Source organism: Muntiacus reevesi, chromosome 3 (assembly GCF_963930625.1).
Source record: "Muntiacus reevesi chromosome 3, mMunRee1.1, whole genome shotgun sequence".
Lineage (NCBI taxonomy): Eukaryota > Metazoa > Chordata > Mammalia > Artiodactyla > Cervidae > Muntiacus > Muntiacus reevesi.
The window spans coordinates 162,964,644-162,985,203 of record NC_089251.1 but is presented as its reverse complement, the minus strand read 5'-3'; the positions used below and the strand labels follow the sequence as shown (position 1 = coordinate 162,985,203).

Here is a 20,560-nt window from a genome sequence, read left to right as displayed (position 1 = left end):
AGGCTCTCCATGGGGAGTGGAGGCTCTCTCTGTGGAGGGGAGGCTCTCCGGTGGGGGACAGGCTCTCTATGGGGAGGGGAGGCACCGGGAGCGGTCGGGAACCCCTGGGGTCAGGGGTGCCGCGTCATCCTTCACCAGCTCACGAGGGTGCCCACCCCCAGCTGTGCTCCGCCTCGAACACCCCCCCGGTCTTGAGCGCCCTCGCTGGCTCTGTGGGTGGGGGGACACTACTCTCCTTACAGATCAGGGACTGCGGCCCAGCGGGGTCTCTGGGTCGGACTCTAGGAAACCAGGAGGTGAACTCGGATCCGCAGGGGCACTGGGTGCATTCCACGAGTGCCCTCGCCAGAGCCTCGCCAAGGCCGCAGGCCCCCAACAGGCAGGGATCTGGTGGGGTGGATGGGGCAGGGAGACACAAAATCAGCTTTGGATCTGATAGACCAGGTTCTACATTTTTCGCCTCTAAGGTTGGAATTAACCAAGATGCTCCTAGAAACAGCTGTTATCCATCAAGGCAGAGATGATGAAGGCAGTGATGTGGACTGGCGGTGGCCTTAGCTGTGCTCCAGGTGACAAGTGTCTGGCTCTGCCCCTCCTATGAGTCCCAGAATAAAGAACGATACTTCAGCACAAGCCCTTCTTTTCCTCAACACTCCCGTGACAACTGCGAACCTCAGCAGAGAGGCAATCCCCCGACCCACCCACGAGGGCCCGAAGAAAGGTGTAAACAGCTACCTGCTCCCTTGACCTTAGAAAAATAACACATATTTTAAAGGAGACTAGTCTTGAATAATCACTGGAAGGACTGATGCTGCAGCTGAAGCTCCAATACTTTGGCCACCTGATGCAAAGAACTGAGTCATTGGAAAAGACCCTGATGCCGGGAAAGATTGAAGGCAGGAGGAGAAGGGGATGACAGAGGTTGAGATGGTTGGATGGCATCACTGACTCAGTGGACATGAGTCTGAGCAAGCTCTGGGAGTTGGTGATGGACAGGGAGGCCTGGTGTGCTGTAGTCCATGGGGTCGCAAAGAGTCGGACACGACTAAACGACTGAACTGAACTGATTTTCTCCTCTGGGAGAAGAAAAAGCAAAGCTACCTCTCAGGTGGAGCCTTGCCACGTTTTGACTTTGGTTTTGGCTTTCCCACACGCAAATTTCCACACCTGCAAATCCCCTCGAAAAGAATCAAGCCTGAGGCATCCCCTGGCGGTCCAGGGGTTAGGACTCCAAGCTCCAAACGTGAGGGGCAAGGGTTCGATCCCTGGCTGGGTTCCAAGATCCCACATGCCAATCAGAGCAGCCAAAACAAGCGAAAAATGGAAGAAAGGAAAGAACCACGCCATAGAATCCGAGGGCCTGCCCCAGAGGACCAGAGGCAGGCCCCCGTAGGTGGGAGCACTCGCTGGCAGAGGGCTAAGGGCTCACGGGGTGCCGGGCACAGAGGTCACTCTCTGTCCGGCTCACCACGCCCCTCATGGAAACCAGCTAAAGCCCAGCCCTGGTCCACGGGAGGGCCCCAGGCCGTGGGAGGCCCCTCCGGTCAGCATGGCTGTTCTCAAGGTCCCTGCGCACAGCCTAGAAGATGAAAATAAAACATCCTCACGATGAATGAACGTACCTTCTTGGCAGGTTAGGATTATTTAGAAAATTACATATTCCTGAACTCTTTTCAACGGTAATCTGTGGCGACTTGGAGGACTTACAAACGTGATCTATCCTACAGCCAAGAGCGTGTGTGTGCGCGCTTGGTCACTTCAGTCGTGTCTGACTCTTTGCCTCCCCATGGACTGTAGCCCGCCAGGCTTCTCTGTCCATGAGATTCTCCATAAGAACACCGGAGTGGGTTGCCATGCCCTTCTCCAGGGGATGCTCCCAACCCAGGGGTTGAAACTGCGGCTCCTGCATTGCAGGTGTGTTCTTTACCGCTGAGCCACCTGGGGAAGCCCACAGCCAAGAGGGGGGCATATACTCCAGAGCAGCAGCCGTGAGGTCTGGAGGAAGATCCCGTGTAGTCGATCACAGCTGTCTGCTGGGGACGGGTACCCTCGGGGGGATTTCCTATTAGTGGAAATTAACCGTACCTCAATTTTTAAACATTAAAGACCTCTATGAATTATGTTGTGTATGACATATCATAGCAAACAAAGGTAGCCAGTGGCCCAAATCTGCTCTGCCACCTGGTTTTATAAATAAAGTTTTATTGGGACACAGCCGCGCTCACGTACACGTTGCCCACTGCTAGGAACGTGGCTGCTTCCATGCTCCAGCCACTGAGCTGAAAAGTCATGATGGAGGCTACATGGCCCGTGAAGCCTAAAATATTCAGTTTGAATAATTACATACTCAGTTCATCAACTCTCTTGATTTATAGCTGATGAAATTTGTTTTCTATGAATATTTAATGGCTGGGAAAATGAAGACTAACTTTAAAAAAAAAAATCTAGACTCAAAGCTGAGTTAATAGTCTGACTATTTGGAAAATGGTAAAAGCAGAGAAAAATAACTAACTATGGCTGGGTAGTGAGACTAGAAGGGACTTTTAAATTTTGTTAGATTTTCCTGTTTTTCAATCAGAAAAGAACTTTGCAGGGTCCCCTAACAGTGCCCTTTTTAGGTAATGGTTGACATCACATCTTTAGCCCTTTGCTTCTGGAGCACAAGGCTCCGGATCAAAAACAGTCTGGTTATTTTTCATGAGAAACGGAACCGAGAGGCATTTCCGGTTTTATGCTGAATTAGTCCATCTTTCAGCCTCAAAACTCTGGATGTTATCGTGAGGCCTAGGCCTTGATGTGGATCGTGTTTCCTTGGTGGGCCTCAACTTTCCTGGCTGTAATGAGCAAAGTCATGCTGAACTGAAAGCGTTGCCGTGAAGATCTAAGGTCACATGGAAACACACACAAAAAGCTCCTCATTGAGAACAGGACACACAGGTGTGCAGTGATGCGTAGCTATCATCGTCACCACCAAGGAGGCGTGGCAGCTGAGTGTCCCTTTTAACTCAACCCACTTCTTAAGCCAGGCTTGGAGGGCAGTAATAACAGTAATTATACTCAGCAGAGCACTCACCGATAGGCCCGGGGCCAGGAGATTCGCAGGAGCCAACTCGCTTATGACCGAAAGACTAGAAACGCGTACTATTAAATATGCTTACAGTCCTCCAGAACACTTGATACGCTATCAGTGACATGACCCCCCCCCCCCCCCACAGGCCAAGCAAAGTTTTCTATGCCTTTAGGAGAGAAGGTACGAGAAAATATACATCCGACTTTGACCCATTAAAGAAAAGCCAGAGAATTTTGTTTAATAAAAAAGAAGACTTGGAGTGTCTAACTCGGGACTATACTTCAAAAATAAAGGGCATGCTACCACTTCCAGGAATACACTTGGTTATGAGCTCAAAAAAAAAAAAAAAAATGAAAAAGGGCTTCCCAGGTGGCTCAGATGGTAAAGAATCCACCTGCAATGCAGGAGGCCTGGGTTTGATTCCTGAGTCAGGAAGATACCCTGGAAAAGGGAATGGCAACCCACTCCAGTATTCTTGCTTGGAGAATCCCATGGACAGAGGAGCCTGGCGGGCTACAGTCCATGGGTAGCACAGAGTCAGACATGATTGAGTGGCTAACACTATTTTTTTATGAGCTCAAGATGCATCGTTACTGCCTAGAGACTCCTTTCCATGGCAACTATTCTCCCAGCGCCCAGGATTGGAAGGGATTTCGCCTCGCCCTGACTCTCTCGGGGCCCTTATCTGTGTCATCCGGACCCCAGCCAGCCTGGCCCAGCTGGAGAACACCCAGAGGCAGAAGGTGGGCCCCTGCCTTCTCCCAGAGCTGCCGGTGCCCGGAAGCAATGCGGACAAAGCTTCGGAGTAACCAATTAACCAGGTGGAAGCAGGATGGGAGGTGTCTCCCACAGACCCACCTGCGGGTGCCCAAATCCACCCTAACAGGGCTGACAGAGCCACGGCTGTGGGGGGAGCCCCTGGAGAGGGAAGCAACCCTTCTCCACATCGAGAAACTTCTAACCTCTCTGGAGCCAAGCAGAGCCAGACCAGCGCCTGTGAAGAAGCCAGGATGAAGGCAAACGCAAAGGTACCTTGTGGATCATAAAAGCGATGGGAGACTGCAGCTGCACCCGACCCAGGGCCAGGAAAGCTGGTTAAATCCCACTCGGAGGACTCTCCGTGTCTCCTGCGTCCTCCACACCTTACCCTACTTTCATAAGAAAACTTTCAATGCAGGGAAGCGGATTAGGGTCAAACAAACGAGTAATAACGGTGTGCCTACTTTGTGCTACGCGCGTGGTGAGGTATTTGACATACAGGAGGGTAGTAGTGTATGTGCTCAGTCGTGTCTGAGTCTTTGCAACCCCGCGGACTGTACCCCACCAAGCTCCTCTGTCCATGGGATTCTCCTGGAGCAGGTTGCCGTTTCCTCCTCCAGGGGATCTTCCTGACCCAGGGCTCGAACCTGCATCCCTGGGTCTGCTGCACTGGCAGGGAGATTCTTAACCACTAAGCCACCTGGGAAGCCACTTAAAATATATGTATTTTACATATATTCATGAAACTCTTAAATAGCATGAAATGGGAAGGGTTCCCCGAGGTTCAGGAAAGTCAGGTAACCTCCCCGAGGTCCCGGGGCTGGTAAATGTGGAAGCCAGGGTGCCAGCAGCATGGGCGGCTTTGCATACACCTGTCTCTGCCCTGCCACCCTTCTCAGAGAGCGGGAGCAAGCAGACGGAAACGGAAGTGTCTGTTCTGGACACCTGGGCCCCCATTCATCTCTTAGGACGTCTCCTTTCTTGCTTAGTTTTACACATTTGAAAAATAAAACCCAGGAAACCTACAATTTGGGGGAATGTGATCATTGATGGGAGGTTTATAGGAAGTAACGTTCGTGTAGCCTTTCTGAACAAATCGGCATTGACATTCTCCTTTCAGAAATCCATGGTTAGAAAAGTGGTCCTTTTGGAATCAAACCCCAAGAAATTGTGGGTTTTCAGATGCGTGTGATCTGGTACAGGAAGGACCACATTTTCTGTCAATGATCAGAAGCATCCTGGTGAATTAAACCAGAATATTGACAGTCTGGGTTCAGTTCTTAATTTTCTCGGATTTTATGGTACTTCTTTTCTGACTTGGGTTAATAGGTTGTGTGACTACACGTTGGACCATAAAGAAAGCTGAGCGCTGAAGAATTGATGCTTTTGAATTGTGGTGTTGGAGAAGACTCTCGAGAGTCCCTTGGACTGCAAGGAGATCCAACCAGTCCATCCTGAAGGAAATCAGTCCTGAATATTCATTGGAAGGACAAGATGCTGAAGCTGAGACTCCAATACTTTGGCCGCTTAATGAGAAGAGCTGACTCATTTGAAAAGACCCTGATGCTGGGGAAGATTGAAGGTGGAAGGAGAAGGGGACAACAGAGGATGAAATGGTTGGATGGCATCACCGACTCAATGGACATGAGTTTGAGTAAGCTCTGGGAGCTGGTGATGGACAGGGAGGCCTGGCGTGCTGCAGTCCATGGGGTCGCAAAGAGTCAGACGCGACTGAGCGACTGAACTGAGCTGAACTGAGTAGGTTCAAAATCACCCTGCAGTGACCTTGAGCTGGCAGCCAGTGAACTAGGCAGCAGGAATGCTGATCTGGACACTTGGCCACACCGGGAAGAGTCGGTCAGCAGAGCCTGGGACACGGCAGCTGGCCATACCTGCCCCGGGGTCTCCCTCCAGCTGCCTCCATCCCCTGCCTCCTGTTTCTCCCTTTATCTACATCTTTCATCTCCTCCTAAAACCACCCCCATCCTTCAAGGCCTGGGCCCGGTGTCATCACCTTCCGGGACATGTCTCCATCCCTGGGCACAGCAGTCCGTGTGCTGGTACTGCTGAAATGTTATTTTCCAGTTGTTAAAACACTGAAGTCCGTCCTCACGGGTTGGTAAACAGAGCTACCCCCAAACTCACCCCTCACATCCCACCTTTACCACCGTGACCCCAGCTTCTCCCCGGGACCTCTGTTTCCTAGCAAACAAAGGGGTGACGCTCAGAATGACCCCCTGAAGCCACTGGATGGCTGAGTGCTCAAATATCTCACATACACACACACACAGGGCGCTCCACGTGGGCACGATCCCCCTCATTACAGTTCAATGCCTGCGTTGTGTGGTCTTATATGACACCTCATTGCCTCTCTGTATGATCTGAAGTCACTGAGAGCTTTCTACCTGTCCTTGACCTGCCATACTACCCAGCGCAGTGACTTCTGCAGAAAACCTACACGATCCGCTTGTTGGGTAAACATTTGGAAGATGCGTCAGTTGCCCTCATTGTCATCTGCATCCTCGTGTCTGGAAGGCACTGGGGATCTTCGAGAGGGCCCGCTGCTTAGGAATCAGAGTTCTATTCTCCTCCTGCACGTGGACACTCCACAGGAATTCAATCTATTTTCAGGTGGAGCTGTAATAGATCATCTTAGAGGAGCCTGGCGGGCTGCAGTCCACGGGGTCACAAAAGAGGCTAGCGACTGAACAACAGCCACAGATGGAAACGTGAGGCTGGAGGCTGAAAGGGGTGGCAGGCAGCCTCCGCGATGACCCCTCTGACCCTTGTCTCGGGGTACTTCCGGGAGCCTCCTCGCAGCCCTGCCTGCTTCCTGGAGGGGGCGGGGCTCGTGGACTCCCCTCTGACAAGTGGCATCGGGCAGAAGTTTGCCTTACAAGCAGGCTGTGGCTTCTCCCTCCCTCCGCTGCTTTCTCCCACTCACGATCACATTGCTCCCCTGGGGATCAGGGGTGCCTGAGCAGAGACCCAGGAGGGAGGGTCACCCTGGCCACAAACAGGGGTGAACTGGAGGCGGGTCCTTGCACAGCAAAGCCTTCAGATGCGACCACCACCCAGCCTCGGAAGGACTCCGCCACAACCCCCAGGGAGCTGAGCCAGGATCTCAGGCCACTCAAAGCAAGACACTTCGTTTGTTTTGGGCCACTATGTCCGGGGCTTGTCACCTGCTGTAGATGACTAACACACAGGGCTTCTTTAAAGACCCAAACACAACAGCCCAGTTGGCCTCCGGGGTAACCGCCAAACCACATGACCCCAGCAGATAAAAATGGACACGAACAGCTGTCTTTACTCAGCGCTTCCCAGGCCCCGGAGCTGCTCGAAGACCTGACAGACACCATCTTAGGTAACCTTCAGGGCCACTGTGAAGTAGCCTGTGTGTATTTTACTGCAGCAGAAAGATAAGTGAACAGACCCGAAGCTTCAGAAGTCATGACTCTTGTGCCGCACACCCTGGCCTGTCCACACACCACACTCACCCAGGGAGGAACAAGTCAGCGAGTCCCTGAAAGACCACGACCAGGGCCCATGCCAGCCCTCCAGCCCTAAGGGAACCAGAGTCGCAGGGGCAGAATGACCACATGCGGTAAAAGGTCATAAAAGACTGGAAGGCCTCCCCTGTTTTCTCTTCTTTAAAAAGAGTCCCATTGCTTTCTCCCCAGATCCAATTTCACATTTCCTAACCCTCCTCTCAAGAATTTCCAGACTCCTCAGGTGGCAATATTAGTGAAGAACCCCCCTGACAATGGAGAAGATGCAAGAGACGTGGGTTCGATCCCTGGACTGGAAAGATCCCCTGGAGGAGGAAATGGCAACCCACTCCAGTATTCCTGCCCGGAGAATCCCATGGACAGAGAAGCCTGGTGGGCTACAGTCCATGGGGTCGCAAAGAGTCAGACACGACTGAAGTGACTGAGCCTGCATGCAAGAATTTCTTTGAATTTCACTTCAATTTCAACTCACTTCCTCTTGGGCTGTTACATGCGAAGATGAAAAATGCCCCATCAGGAACCTTCCTTATTATGTCCCTTCTCTTCTAAAACGCAAACTTCTTGGACTCCAGAAGGATCTCAACATCATGTATTATGTAAAAAAAAAAGGGGATGAATCAGGTGAGTGTTTCTGAAGGTCAGTTAAGACAGAAGTACTGCTGCATGATCCATATAATGAGATGCTGCCTGGTTCCTTTCAAGGGTGAGGGAATGAACGGGCCTCTTGGAAAGGAGCCAGGCAGCTCCTCCTCCAGCCTCGCACCCTCCAGGCAGACCTCAGCTGCTCTGGAGACACAAATGGATGGTACCTCGTTCCCTGCTTGGGAGAGAGACCGTCCCCCATCCCCGCCCTCGCCCCCGGGGAGAGAACAGTCTGCCAACTTCCACCTGAGCTGGCCCAGCCCCACAAGTTCACGGGCATCCTGTCTCGTCCCCTCCCAGCACCTCTGCCAGCACGTGGCTTCATCAGCATTTGTACAGACGGCCGTGGTGGCCACAGTGTCCCTGCTTCCCCAGTGCTGGGGCGGTGGGGAGACATGGTCACTTGCTGCCTCCGCCCCCAACCCTCCACTTCTGGTGGGAACTCCAGGGCTCCAGAGAACATCTCAGCAAGAATCCAGACAACCTGCTGGCTTCCAGAGCAGGGCTACCTGGGCTCCCGTGAGGATAGAAGCTGCATCGTCCCAGGTCCTGAGACCTGCCTACCCAACTCTGGGTGGGGCTCCTAAAACTCCTGAACAGTCTCCAGATCAAGGGGCAAGGCTCGTGCCCTTGCATGCAACGTTAGTTGTTTGGTTTCTAAGAGAGAAACGCAATCTGATGGCGGTGGTATTCGTTCAGGAAGTCAGGGCTGGAGGTGAGCGGTCCCCGTGTCGTGGGCTGGATGGTCACTCTGCTGGGGAGACTTTCTGCGCATCTGCACCCTAGGGTGCCGAGCTGTGCTGATCAGGATTTGAGAGTCTCTGCTGGAAAAATGCCCAAGGGCGCTGATGGTCACCACTCCATGAAAGTCAACCCTTCTCAATCCTGGGTCCCCCTCTAGTCCCGGGTCCTCTCTCCATGGGTAACTTCCCCTCCCAGCACCCTGCGGGGCCCACCCTCTTCGCTGTGTGGCACCCCTCCCCGTGGCTGCTGACTCTGTTTCCCTGAGCCTCTCTCTGTTCCTGCTTCCTTAGTCCTGTTCCATCCCCGACTGAAGGTACTGAGGGTTTTCTCTCCGCAGAAGGAGCCCTGAACTGACCAGGAGGTGGAGGTGGGGGAGGAGACAAGACTAGAAATGGTCCCTCCCAGGTTGCCCCACCACCACCACCACCAGCCACCCCTCACTACCCACCAGCTTTTCCTCTCAATACCATCCAAGGGGAAAGAGAAGCAGCTCAGAAATCAAGAGTTACTAATTCCCATCCTGGGGCAAATTCTTCACCCAAACCTTGGCACTGGCCGTCTATGTATAAAACATAAATGATAAACAGTAATGATACCATATGGATTGGAAACAGCACAAATCCAGAGAAAGACGCATAGGAGAAGCCCAAGGTCATAAAGCCACCAGGGGGACCCCAGGTATGGGAAAGCTCCTCTGAGTCCGACAGATTGCTGTTGCTTCAAATCACATCTCACATCCTCAGCATGAACACACCCAAGCCGCCTGCGAAGCCCAGAAAACCAGCAGCTGCCCCCAAACGTTGCTTGAAGCCCGGTGTCTCGGGAAGCCTAGCTTGAAGGCTTGCACCACTAGCTCCGGTCAGGATGTGAAGACACCCCGGACCCTCTCCTGTAAAAGGAGGAGGGTCTGTATCCACCACGGGGCTCGGACTAGGATGGTTTCTCTCTCCTCTCGGAGAGAATAAAGCCACAGAACTGCAGCTAAGAGCTCTGCCCAAGGCCTCCACAGCAGAGAAAGGTGGATACTCAAACCTCTGGTTCTGTCCCTGAAAACAAAATGCACACGCACGCGCACACACACACGCCTGCACAGACATCATGTCAGAACAATCAGGAAAACAGAGGGGAAAACTGCTGGCAAGCAGGCCTGTCTATTCCCAGAAATCCCTTCAGCACACTCACCCCCAGGCAATCCAGTTTTCTAGAAGTCTTCAGGTAGCAGCAGAGACTTAACACTGATTCCATCTCTTAGAAAACTGCTCACGACTTTAGTTGCCTTTGGACAGTTTAACGGCATGACAAGCATTATTTATCCCAAAGACATTCTTGGAACCTGTTTTCAAGTATATTTCCTCCTCTCTCCTTTTGCCCACTTTCTTTCTTTTTTTTTTAAGAAAATAAATATGTCCCAAGGTTATCGAATCCCTCTTAGCCAAGGGTCTTCCCAACATGCAGAGACCAACAAGACACAAGGTTCCAAAGTGACTCTGGGACCCACAGGCCACTGGTGGGTGGACAGGCCGAGACTGTCCCTGGGAAATCCGATTCCTGGTCCGTTCCACTCCGCACGGTCTTCGGACCTTCTCCGCACAGTGGTTCTGTCTACACGGGCCACCGAAAACAAGCGCGCTGTGCACCGCCCCCCTGAGTCTGCGGGGACTGCTCCGGGTGCCACACGGGACCCCCAAGTTCTGGTGTGAGCCTCTTCCAGCCCCGGGCAGTACCTACCGCCCTTTCTGTAAGGACACCTGAGCCCGAGGGCCTGGTACCTGCTCGGAGCTCAACCATCACTCCTCACGGCGTTCACCATGATAGGCGTCAATGGAGAGGCCCAGTCCCAAAGGCGGGCAAGAGGTCAGACGAGTTGGAGAAAAGCAGGATTTCGTATTCATTCAGAATTCTGAAGGTCACATGCCCTGGTGCTGGCATTCAGCTTTCTCAGGCCCACGAAGATGGACATTTGAGAGGTGAATGCTGCCCATGACTCAGGGAGCCAGCAGAGCACAGAGATTAAAAAAACGAAGCTGTCACAGAGCGCCGGGTCTGAGCTCCCCGCGGCCTCCCACGAATTCCCACTGGCGATTTCCGATACGGTACGTCTATGCTTCAATGCTACCCTCTCGATCCGTCCACCCACTCCTTCCCCCACTGTGCCCACAGTCTGTTCTCTGCATCTCTATTCCTGCCCTGCAAATAGGTTCATCTGTATCATCTTTCTAGATTCCATACGTATGCGTTAATATACCATATTCGCTTTTCTCTTTCTGCCTTACTTCACTCTGTATCCTAGGCTGGGAGCGAGGTTTAGGAGGGAGGAGATGTATGTGTACCTGTGGCTGATTCATGCTGATGTGCGGCAGAAACCAACATAATATTGTAATTATCCTCCAATTAAAAATAAATAAGTTTTAAAAAAGAAAAAAAAAAGAATATGAAACTGGATGAGTTCAAATTCAAATCGACTTAACAGTTGTGTGGAGCAGGGTATTGAAGCGTAGCTTTTACCTATGAGTAGTTTCCTGACTCCCAAATGTTTCCGCAAGGATTAAATAAATTAATTGTTGGTAAAAATGCCCAGCACATCGTCACTGATGAATAAATATGATCCTTGCTCACAGCAGATGTTCATCTTGATTCTGAGCGAGAAGGAAAAGCAGTCGGCTAAGAACATTTCAACAAGCCTGTTAATGATGCTGCAAGCTCTGAATGACCGAGAGCAAAAGGGCCAGTTATGCTGTCGAACAAAAGAGGTGTGCGGGTCTGACTTACCCCTAAGACCCCAAAGCGCTCAGCCAGGCTCCAGCCGCAGAGGAAGTCGATTTCAAACTTGTGGTTCAGAACGACGATGGCATTTTCCTTCCCGTACTTGGGGTAGGCCCGGGGGTCCGTGTAGATGACGCACTCCGTACCGGACCACCACTCCAGCAGCATCACCAGCTCTGGAACAGAGAGACAAGACAGGCCTTTATTTCACACACCTCTGCGACCAGGGCTCTGGGCCCCTGGGACGGCTTGGCACAGCAAGGCTCTGCCTTCCTTGCTTGAAGGGAAAGCAACTTCGAGGGGTCAAGTGCAGGATCGTTTCAGCCAAGATCCCAATCCTTGAAAGGGCTTAGAAACAGAAGGAAAAAAATTAGAGAAAACTCCACAAGTCTTCAGGGATGGAGAGGAAGCTTTGAGAAGGCAAATGACTTGCATTCCTTGATTAAGTACCTTGGGGAAAAGTAAATCTGAAAGCCTGAATCTTTGCCCTGGTGTTTACTGAGCTCTGAAAGGCAGCAGGAGGCGAGATACAGAATTCTTAACATCCTGCGAAATGACTAATTGGGACACTTATAGACTCCATCAAAGAACACTCAGTTCAGTTCAGTTCAGTCGCTCAGTCGTGTTCGACTCTTTGCGACCCCATGAATCGCAGCATGTCAGGCCTCCCTGTCCATCACCAGCTCCCGCAGTTTACTCAAACTCATGCCCATCGAGTCGGTGATGCCATCCAGCCATCTCATCCTCTGCCGTGCCCTTCTCCTCCTGCCCCCAATCGCTCCCAGCATCAGGGTCTTTTCCAATGAGTCAACTCTTCGCGTGAGGTGGCCAAAGTATTGGAGTTTCAGCTTCAGCATCAGTCCTTCCACTGAACACCCAGGACTGATCTCCTTTAGGATGGACTGATTGGATCTCCTTGGAGGAGGGAATAGCAAACCACTTCAGTATTCTTGCCTTGAGAACCCCATGAACAGACTGCACTCTCCATGGGATTTTTCATCAAGAATACCAGAATGGGTTGCTATTTCCTCTTCCAGGGGATCTTCTCAATCCAGGGATTGAACCCGCATCTCTTGTGTCTGCTGCATTGCAGCTGGATTCTTGTACCTGCGGAGTCATCGGGGAAGCCCCGTGAAGGACATGCCCCTTGTTATCACCACTTAGTGAGGTACCGGTCAGCACTCGCTCACTCGTCACCTGCCCCAACACACGCACACATGCACGCCCACACACTCACCCCTGCATGCACAAACCCACACACACAAAGCCCAGCCAAGCCTCACGTGTGAAAGGCTGGACTGGCTGCCCTTGAAGTCTCTGTCCTTGAGGCTGGAGACGGGCGATGAGGTGCAGGAGCCAGAACTCTCTGGAAGGCGCTGCAGTCTAGTTTCTAAGTCCGAGCCCTCTGGGGCTTTGGACAGGTGAACCCCGAGGCACCCCAGCCTCCTAATCTTGGAAGGGGTGGCCTCAGGGGCTTTTGTGAGAAGCGACGGGCGTCACATACAACAGGTGCTCTGTGCAGAGCGCGTGCCGAGCCCCCAGCAGACCCAGGCTTCACTGTCCCCCCGTGTCGTCAGGAACAAACCAGAACACACCCCCTGCCGGACACCGTAGAGTCTGCCTGTTCCTAGAGCTGAGAAAACGCCGAGCCCCCAGGCAGCTGTCCTCCGGGGGCAGCAACCCTGGGGGATCCATCGGGGGAGGGAGGCGGGCAGGTCCAACCCCTCCCGGTACCGGTCACGGGGCCTGGACAAGCCCAAGGCGAGCCACATCCAGGAGGCAGCCAGGTCAAGAGGGACGGCTCCTGGGACGCGTCCCGCCGTCACCTCCTGAACGCCTCTCTGGGCCCTGTTGCCCCCAGTCCAGGGCAGGCCGGGCCCGCTTCCACTTGCCCCAGGCCCTTTCAGGGCACTCATCGCAGCCTGCGACAAGGTGCGATGACCCCTGCCCCCTTACAGGCCACAGGCCCCGCGAGGCACAGACGGCCTCGCTCGGTCTATCCTAGCCTCAGCCTTTCACTCCAGGACCCGGTATGATGCGGGCACACGTCTGCTTTCAGCAAACACCGTCTGGTGGCCGGACGTGTGCAGGCAGGATGCCGGGGGGGCTGGAGGTGAGGCCGCATGCCTCGGTGGCTCCTGGGGTCCCACCCTCAAAGCCTGCGGCTCGGAGAGCAGACCGCCTCACGCCAAGAGGTGGCGAGACCAGGAGGTCAGAGGCCCTGCCTGGGACGGATGCTGTGTGTGGATCTGGGGGCCAGGCTCCTGTGCCGGGGGCGCCACTCGATGGTTGTAAGGCTTCCCGGCCTGTTTCTCAACGTCCTGGAAGCCTCAGCATCTTTGTGAATCCAGACGGGAAAAGCTGCTGGAGGTGTGATGGCTGTGACAGCAGATCATGTGGTGAAGGCTCCCAGTGTGATTCTGCACACGCAGGGGATGGTGAGCGGCCAGCTCCCGTGACTGTTCCCTACACACGGCCCCCGGACAGCAGGCATGGCTGCGTGACCGCCGACAGGAAGGGGGGAGGAGTGGAGACAAGGACAGAGTCTCAGCGGCTCCCGCACCAGGGTGGGCGGCGGTCATGATTGATGGTTGCACCACAGAGGCCGTGAGACGTCACCGGAGCATTTCTTTACAGAGGCCGCGGCAGCACCGATTCTGCATTCTGAAAAGACCACTCGGGCTCGGGTGGGAGCAGCGGAGAAGCAGGGGGGCCCGTGAGGGCGGGCTGCAGAGGCCCAGGGAGAGGCGACGACAGCCGGGCCAGGTGGGGACCAGCGGGGAGGCCGGGTTCCCCCATCGCCTCAACAGGCTGGAGTTACTCAGCTCAACACAGAAATCTCACCGGATAAGAGTCTTCTTCCCTTTTTTTTTCCTCCTAAAGGGTTTCTTTTTTTTTTTAAAGTAACAAGAAATATATTTATAGTCATAATGAAAAATAATTCAATTAACCCAGAAGAATTTAGAGGAAACTGTGCCATTCCCCTTGAGGGCCCTAAGGCATGTCTATCCAAACCCCTTTTCTGGTTCGTTTCCAGTCGTGGCTCAGCTGGTAAAGAATCCGCCTGCAGTGCGGGAGACCTGGGTTCGATCCCTGGGTTGGGAAGATCCCCTGGAGAAGGAAAAGGCTACCCACTCCAGTATTCAGGCCTGGAGAATTCCACGGGCTGTGTAGTCCCTGAGGTCGCAAAGAGTCGGACACGACTGAGCGACTTTCACTTTCACTTCAAAAGACCACTCCGGACGGTCTCAGGAGGCTGGGCAGGCCCTGCAGGTCACAAGTGTGGTGGCTGACGTGCTGTTTCACCTCCCGGGTGAGAAGCGACAGCCGCCTGCAACAGCTCCTTCCCCTCCATCCCCTCGGCTCCTGACTCCCCGGCCCGGCCCGGCCCGGCCTGCTCCTGCGGGGGGACCAGCTTCTGCCCCCACACCGCCCACGCCAGGTGCAGTAAGAACCCGCCGCGGTCCCGGTCTGTCCTCGGAGAGGGAGCCTGACCTCCTGGGTCCCCTCTGTCCACATCCATCGCCCCTTCCCGAGGGCCCACCCTGGGCCTTCCAGCTCCAGCGGGAGCGGCACAGACCACAGTCCCCCAGGGCCGGTCAGCCCCCACGCGTGACTAAGGACCGCTCCCTTCCCTGGGCGTGTATCTGCCAGCAGCTTCGCATCCCTGGTTGAACGCTGGGCACTTTCTCACCAACAACCACAATCCCACTCCCTTCCTCAGGGTTAAACACAAGGAAGAGCTTGGGGGGTGGCCTTCCAGGCCTGTCCTTAGGGGTTACACACGCACATGCACGCACACACACGCACATTTCCCCCTTGAATGGGATCAAACTTCATTGACCTTTGTAAACACACACATACAGTTATTTTTTTCCAAAAGGTATATTTGGTTCTCTTTCCATGTTAATACAGATACACAGAAGTGTCAGCAGTTATGGACCGGGCTCTAGATGTGGGTTGGGCCATGTTCTAAGGCCACGTGCGATTGCATTAAATCCTCACGTTTAGTGGTAAAGAACCTGCCTGCCAATATAAGAGATGCAGGTTCAACCCCTGGGTCAGGAAGATCCCCTGGAGGAGGGCATGGCCACCCACTCCAGTATTCTTGCCTGGAGAGTCCCGTGGACAGAGGAGCCTGGCGGGCTACAGTCCGTGGGGTCGCAAAGAGTCAGACACGACTGAGCACAGACAAAGAACAGCACTCGGGGGGAGGAAAAACGACTCTCCCCATTTTACAGATGAAGAAACAGAGGCACAGGAATAACTCTCATCCTTTGCTCAATTCAGGGAATTGCCGCTTTTCAGCTCAAAACTAGTCAGAATGGCAATTCCACCTGGGATAACCAGCTGCATGGCAGTTCCCGCTTCACACATATTATGATTTATTCAGCCGTTCCACCATCAATTAGCATCCCTCCCCCACCCCTGTTTCTTATTGTTACAAATATTGCACTAAACATCCTTGAAAATGCATGCTTTTTAAAAAATTGTGTAAAGATTTCTCCAACATAGGTATACCAACAAGTAGAATTATGAATTGAAGAGTATATGCATGTAATCGCCATCTGACTCTTTGCGATCCCATGGACTGTAGCCCACCAGGCTACTCTGTCCATGAGATTTCCCAGGCAAGAACACTGGAGTGGGTTGCCACTTCTTTCTCTGGGGCGGCGGGGCAGGGGGGGACCTTCCCGACCCAGGGATCGAGCCTGTGTCTCCTGCATTGGCAGCGGGTTCTTTACCACTGAGCCACATGTAAAATGAAAGCTATAAATGGAAATGTCAATATTTATTTAAAGCAGAAGCTGGAGTGGATACAGGGGAGACAAGAAGGGAGAATTCGCCTCACACAGATGTGAGATTCGTGGTCAAGAGGGAGGACCTCATCATCGAAATGGGCTCCTCTGTCATCCCGCCTCCCCTCCCTCCCACGGCCCTGAAAGGAGAAGACACTCAATATCATCACGGTCCTTCCGCCCACTGCAATCTCAGCCTGCATATTAATTCCTGGGCCTCGTAGGAGGGAGGGGACACCCCAGTCACCCCATTCTCACTAGAGGTGTAGATTGGGCCAGCAGGGCCCCGGGGAGGGGGTCAGACACTGGTAACAGACAAGACATGCAGCTGAGGTTTCTTCGTATAACACAACAATCTGGAAGCTTCCTATTCCATTTAAAAATGCTCAGTTTGCTCAATTTTGCGGTCTTTATATTTAATTTTTTTGGCGGCCATGTCCCGAGGGCAGGGTGGCTGGAGACGCTGGAGAAGGCCCATGAAAGTGTCTTCTGGGAGCTCGGGCACCTCTGGATCCTGGGACATGGGGGCACGCCCAGCCCTGACCAGTCACTGCCACCTGCTTGGCAAACTCTGCATGGAGCCGGGTGGGGCCAGCTCTGAGCTCTTCGAGGTGATGGCCAGGGTGGGGTGGGAGGGGACAGGAAGTGACCATCGCTGCAAAATCCCCACCTGCCGCCTCGGATTTCAGAGGCGGATGGGGGGCCAGACCCGGGCTGCAAGGATATATGGACTGAGGGACAGATTTGTGCTGCATAGCTCGATCACAAATAGGTAAGAAGATGTAGATGAACAAAAAAGAGAGTGCAGCAGAGGGGAGAAGTTCATATTTGCAAAGAAGGAGGAAAATGCTAACAACCCACATCCGCTGAGTCAGCGCACACATCACTGTTCCCACTTCCAGCTGAGGACACGGAGACACGGAGGCTGAGCCACTGGTCCTGCTCCCAACGCCAGGAGGCCAGCGTGCTGGGCCTGGAACCCAGACAGGGAGACTTGAGAGAGTCCGTGGGGACACTGTAAAGCCATGATTATCAGCTGGCGGGGGAGAAAGCGCGTTTAGGGAGGAAAGAGGTCAGAGTTTAGAGGAGAAAGATCACACCTCTGACCTTGGGAAGCCCCTCTCGGTGAGACGAAGATGCCCACCTCAAGGCTGCCAGGAAGGTTACATGTGCTAAAGTGATGACAGCATTTAACACTTACCCACCCTGGAAACAGGGTTTTTCTCCTCCTGAATGCTATGACCACTAAGGATAATGCAGTGATGATGGCAAAATAAATAATGAACGGACAGAGTGAACAGCCAGGAAAAATAAACAAGAGGTGGGTGAGCCCCACTTTAGGGCAGTCCTGCTGTCACCCCCTGATGATGACCCTGATGCTGGGAGGGATTGAAGGCAGGAGGAGAAGGGGGCGACAGAGGATGAGATGGTTGGATGGCATCACTGACTCAATGGACATGGGTTTGAGTAGACTCCGGCAGTTGGTGATGGACAGGGAGGCCTGGCATGCTGCGGTTCATGGAGTCGCAAAGAGTCAGACACGACTGAGTGACTGAACTGCTGTCACCCCCAGACCTCCCTGCCCTCAGCCCTGATGTGGGTCCCAGTCCAGATGCTGGGCAGCTGTAAGACTCGGCTCCTTCTGGGCCAGATCCCAGGGATCCACGCACCCAGGAACCCCAACAATCCTCCAAACTCACAGCCGACTCCTTCTGCAAGCCCAGGTGGTTGTGGGGGGCTCCCTCCATCCACACCAAACCTCTCCCCCGTGTGCCCACTTGCACCTGCTGTGAATGACATTTCACTCCTCACTGCAGCCCTTTCTGGAAGAAGTGTCAAGAACGCTAATAAGACAGGGAGGCAAAGTTCCTGCAGAAATCCAGACTGTTGATTAGAGTTCACTGTTGAAACATACCAGCAGCCAGAACCCCCTGTGTCGGGGATGTGGGGAGATGTGATCAAGATTGAGGAAAATGGTACTTTTATAATTAACTTCATCCAATCTTAATAATTATACAATCACATACGTAATTATATGTAACCTATAAACTAAGTGTATATAATTATGCACTTATAATGTTTTTTTTTTAAATAATTTGGCTGATAATAATTTAGGTTAAAAATGAAACCTCTCAGCCACAGGAGTTTCCAAACTGCAAAGAGGAAGAAGTTTCTGTGGTGTGATGTGAGACCGCTCCCTGTTGCAGACTTACTTATATTTTAGTTTGAACTGTGCTGTGTGCCAAGTCGCTTCAGTCGTGTCAGACTCTGCAACCTCACGGACTGTAACCCACCAGGCTCCTCTGTCCATGGAATTCTCCAGGGAAGAATACTGGAGGTGGTTGTTAAACTCTCCTCCAGGGGATCTTCCCGACCCAGGGATTGAACCCTCATCGCTTACATCTCCTACATCTCCTGCTTTGGCAGGCAGGTTCTTTACCACTAGAGCCACTTGGGATGCCCCTTATTTTGAACTATTTCTAGTTAATCCCCCAGCATATACCTTTTCGCCATAACCAGATTTCAGTACTTTCTTAACTGGGGGCCTAGTTGTACCTGCAACATTTCCATCCACACCCCAGTCAGCTGGGCACTGCTTTTCCCACTTAAGTGCCCAGGTCACTGAATGATGCTGAGGCATGAAGCCCATATACACAGTGTATCTGTCCTATTAACATTTCATAGGATGATTAGAAAACCAATGTCTAAAAAAGCTCCTTAGAATGAGGGGAAGGTTGGGAAGCCCTGCAGGACGTCTCTGATAGAGATGGCAACACCAGAAGCCAGTTCTCCTGGGCCACATTGCATCTCCATCACATCCTCCCAGCTCTGGACCACACCACATCTCCATCACGTCCTCCCAGCCCTGGACCACACTGCATCTCCATCACATCCTCCCAGTCCCGGACCACACCACATATCCATTATGACCTTCCAGCCCTGGACCACACCACATCTCCATCACACCTTCCCAGCCCTGGACCACACAGCATCTCCATCGTGTCCTCCCAGCCCTGGGGACATGCCTGTTTCTGTGCAGGATTTGCTCCTGGCTTTCCTGGTGGTTCAGACGGTAAAGAATCTGTCTGCAATGCAGGAGACCAGGGTTCGATCCCTGGGTCAGGAAGATCCCCTGGAGCAGGGTATGGCAACCCACTCCCGTATTCTTGTCTGGAAAACCCCATGGATCTCATCTAGCCTGTGCCCAGTGCCAGCTTAGCACCCTCACTGAGTCCTCATCATCCACAGAGGAAGTGAGACTCCGTCACCAGCCTCTACTGCGTGGTTCACCCTCTTTCTTCTGCATCCCTTGAGTTAAGGTCAAGTTGAACGACACACTGTTCCTAAAACCACCTAGAACTCACCGTACCTACCCCTGGCCTCTTGTCCAAGTTGTTCTCTTGGCCAAAAAAGCCTTTCCTTCCCATAGAATCCCCAAACCTTATCCAAGTTCCAAGCTTCAGCTCAAACGAGATCTTGTCCATGAACTTTAGACCACCCCCACCTTCTATTAGAAGTAATCTGTCTCTCTTCTAAATTCCCCTTAGGGTCACTGTGTCGATGCTAGTCTGAAGTCAGGCAGACCTGATCTGAATTCCCATTCTGTCATTTACTACCAGCCCTGACATGGGTATGTTACTGAACCTCTCTAGCCTTCCGTTTTAGATGTGAAAAATGAATAATAAAATACCACTCACAAAATTGTTATGAACACTGAATAAGACTAATGCTTGGGACTTCCCTGGTGGTTCAGTGATTAAGAATCCACCTTTCGATGCAGGGGATGTGGGTTTGATCCCTTGGGAGGGAACTAAGGTCCCACATGCTGCAGAGCAGCTAAGCCTATGCGCTACAAGTACTGAACCAGTGCGCCTCAAATAGAGAGCCCTCGTGCCGCAGCTAAGACCTCCCTCCCCTGATGCAGCCACAAATAAATAAATAATTTTTTAAAAGACTAATGTTGACTAAAGGCTGAGCACCAAAGAACTGATGCTTTCGTACATTGGGGCTGGAGAAGACTCTTGAAGACCCTTGCACTATAAGGAGATCAAACCAGTCAATCTTCGAGGAAATCAACCCTGAATATTCACTGAAAGGACTGATGCTGAAGCTGAAACTCCAATACTTTGGCCACCTGATGCAAAGAACTGACTCATTAGAAAAGACCCTGATGCTGGGAAAGATTGAAGGCAAAAGGAGAAGGAGGTGACAGAGAATGAGATGGTTGGATGGCATCACTGACTCAGTGGATATGAGTCTGAGCAAGCTCT

At 52.7% G+C, this 20,560-nt stretch overlaps 1 protein-coding gene across 2 annotated transcripts in view; it reads right to left on the bottom strand.

The window, feature by feature from the left end:
* AGPAT4 (1-acylglycerol-3-phosphate O-acyltransferase 4) overlaps positions 1 to 20,560 on the bottom strand; it is a 123,137-nt gene that overhangs the window by 15,621 nt on the left and 86,956 nt on the right. For both annotated transcript variants that reach the window (XM_065927736.1, XM_065927737.1), the window contains exon 3: positions 11,497 to 11,666. In XM_065927736.1, the coding sequence (XP_065783808.1) occupies positions 11,497 to 11,666 (170 nt within the window). The remainder of the gene's footprint in view (positions 1 to 11,496; positions 11,667 to 20,560) is intronic.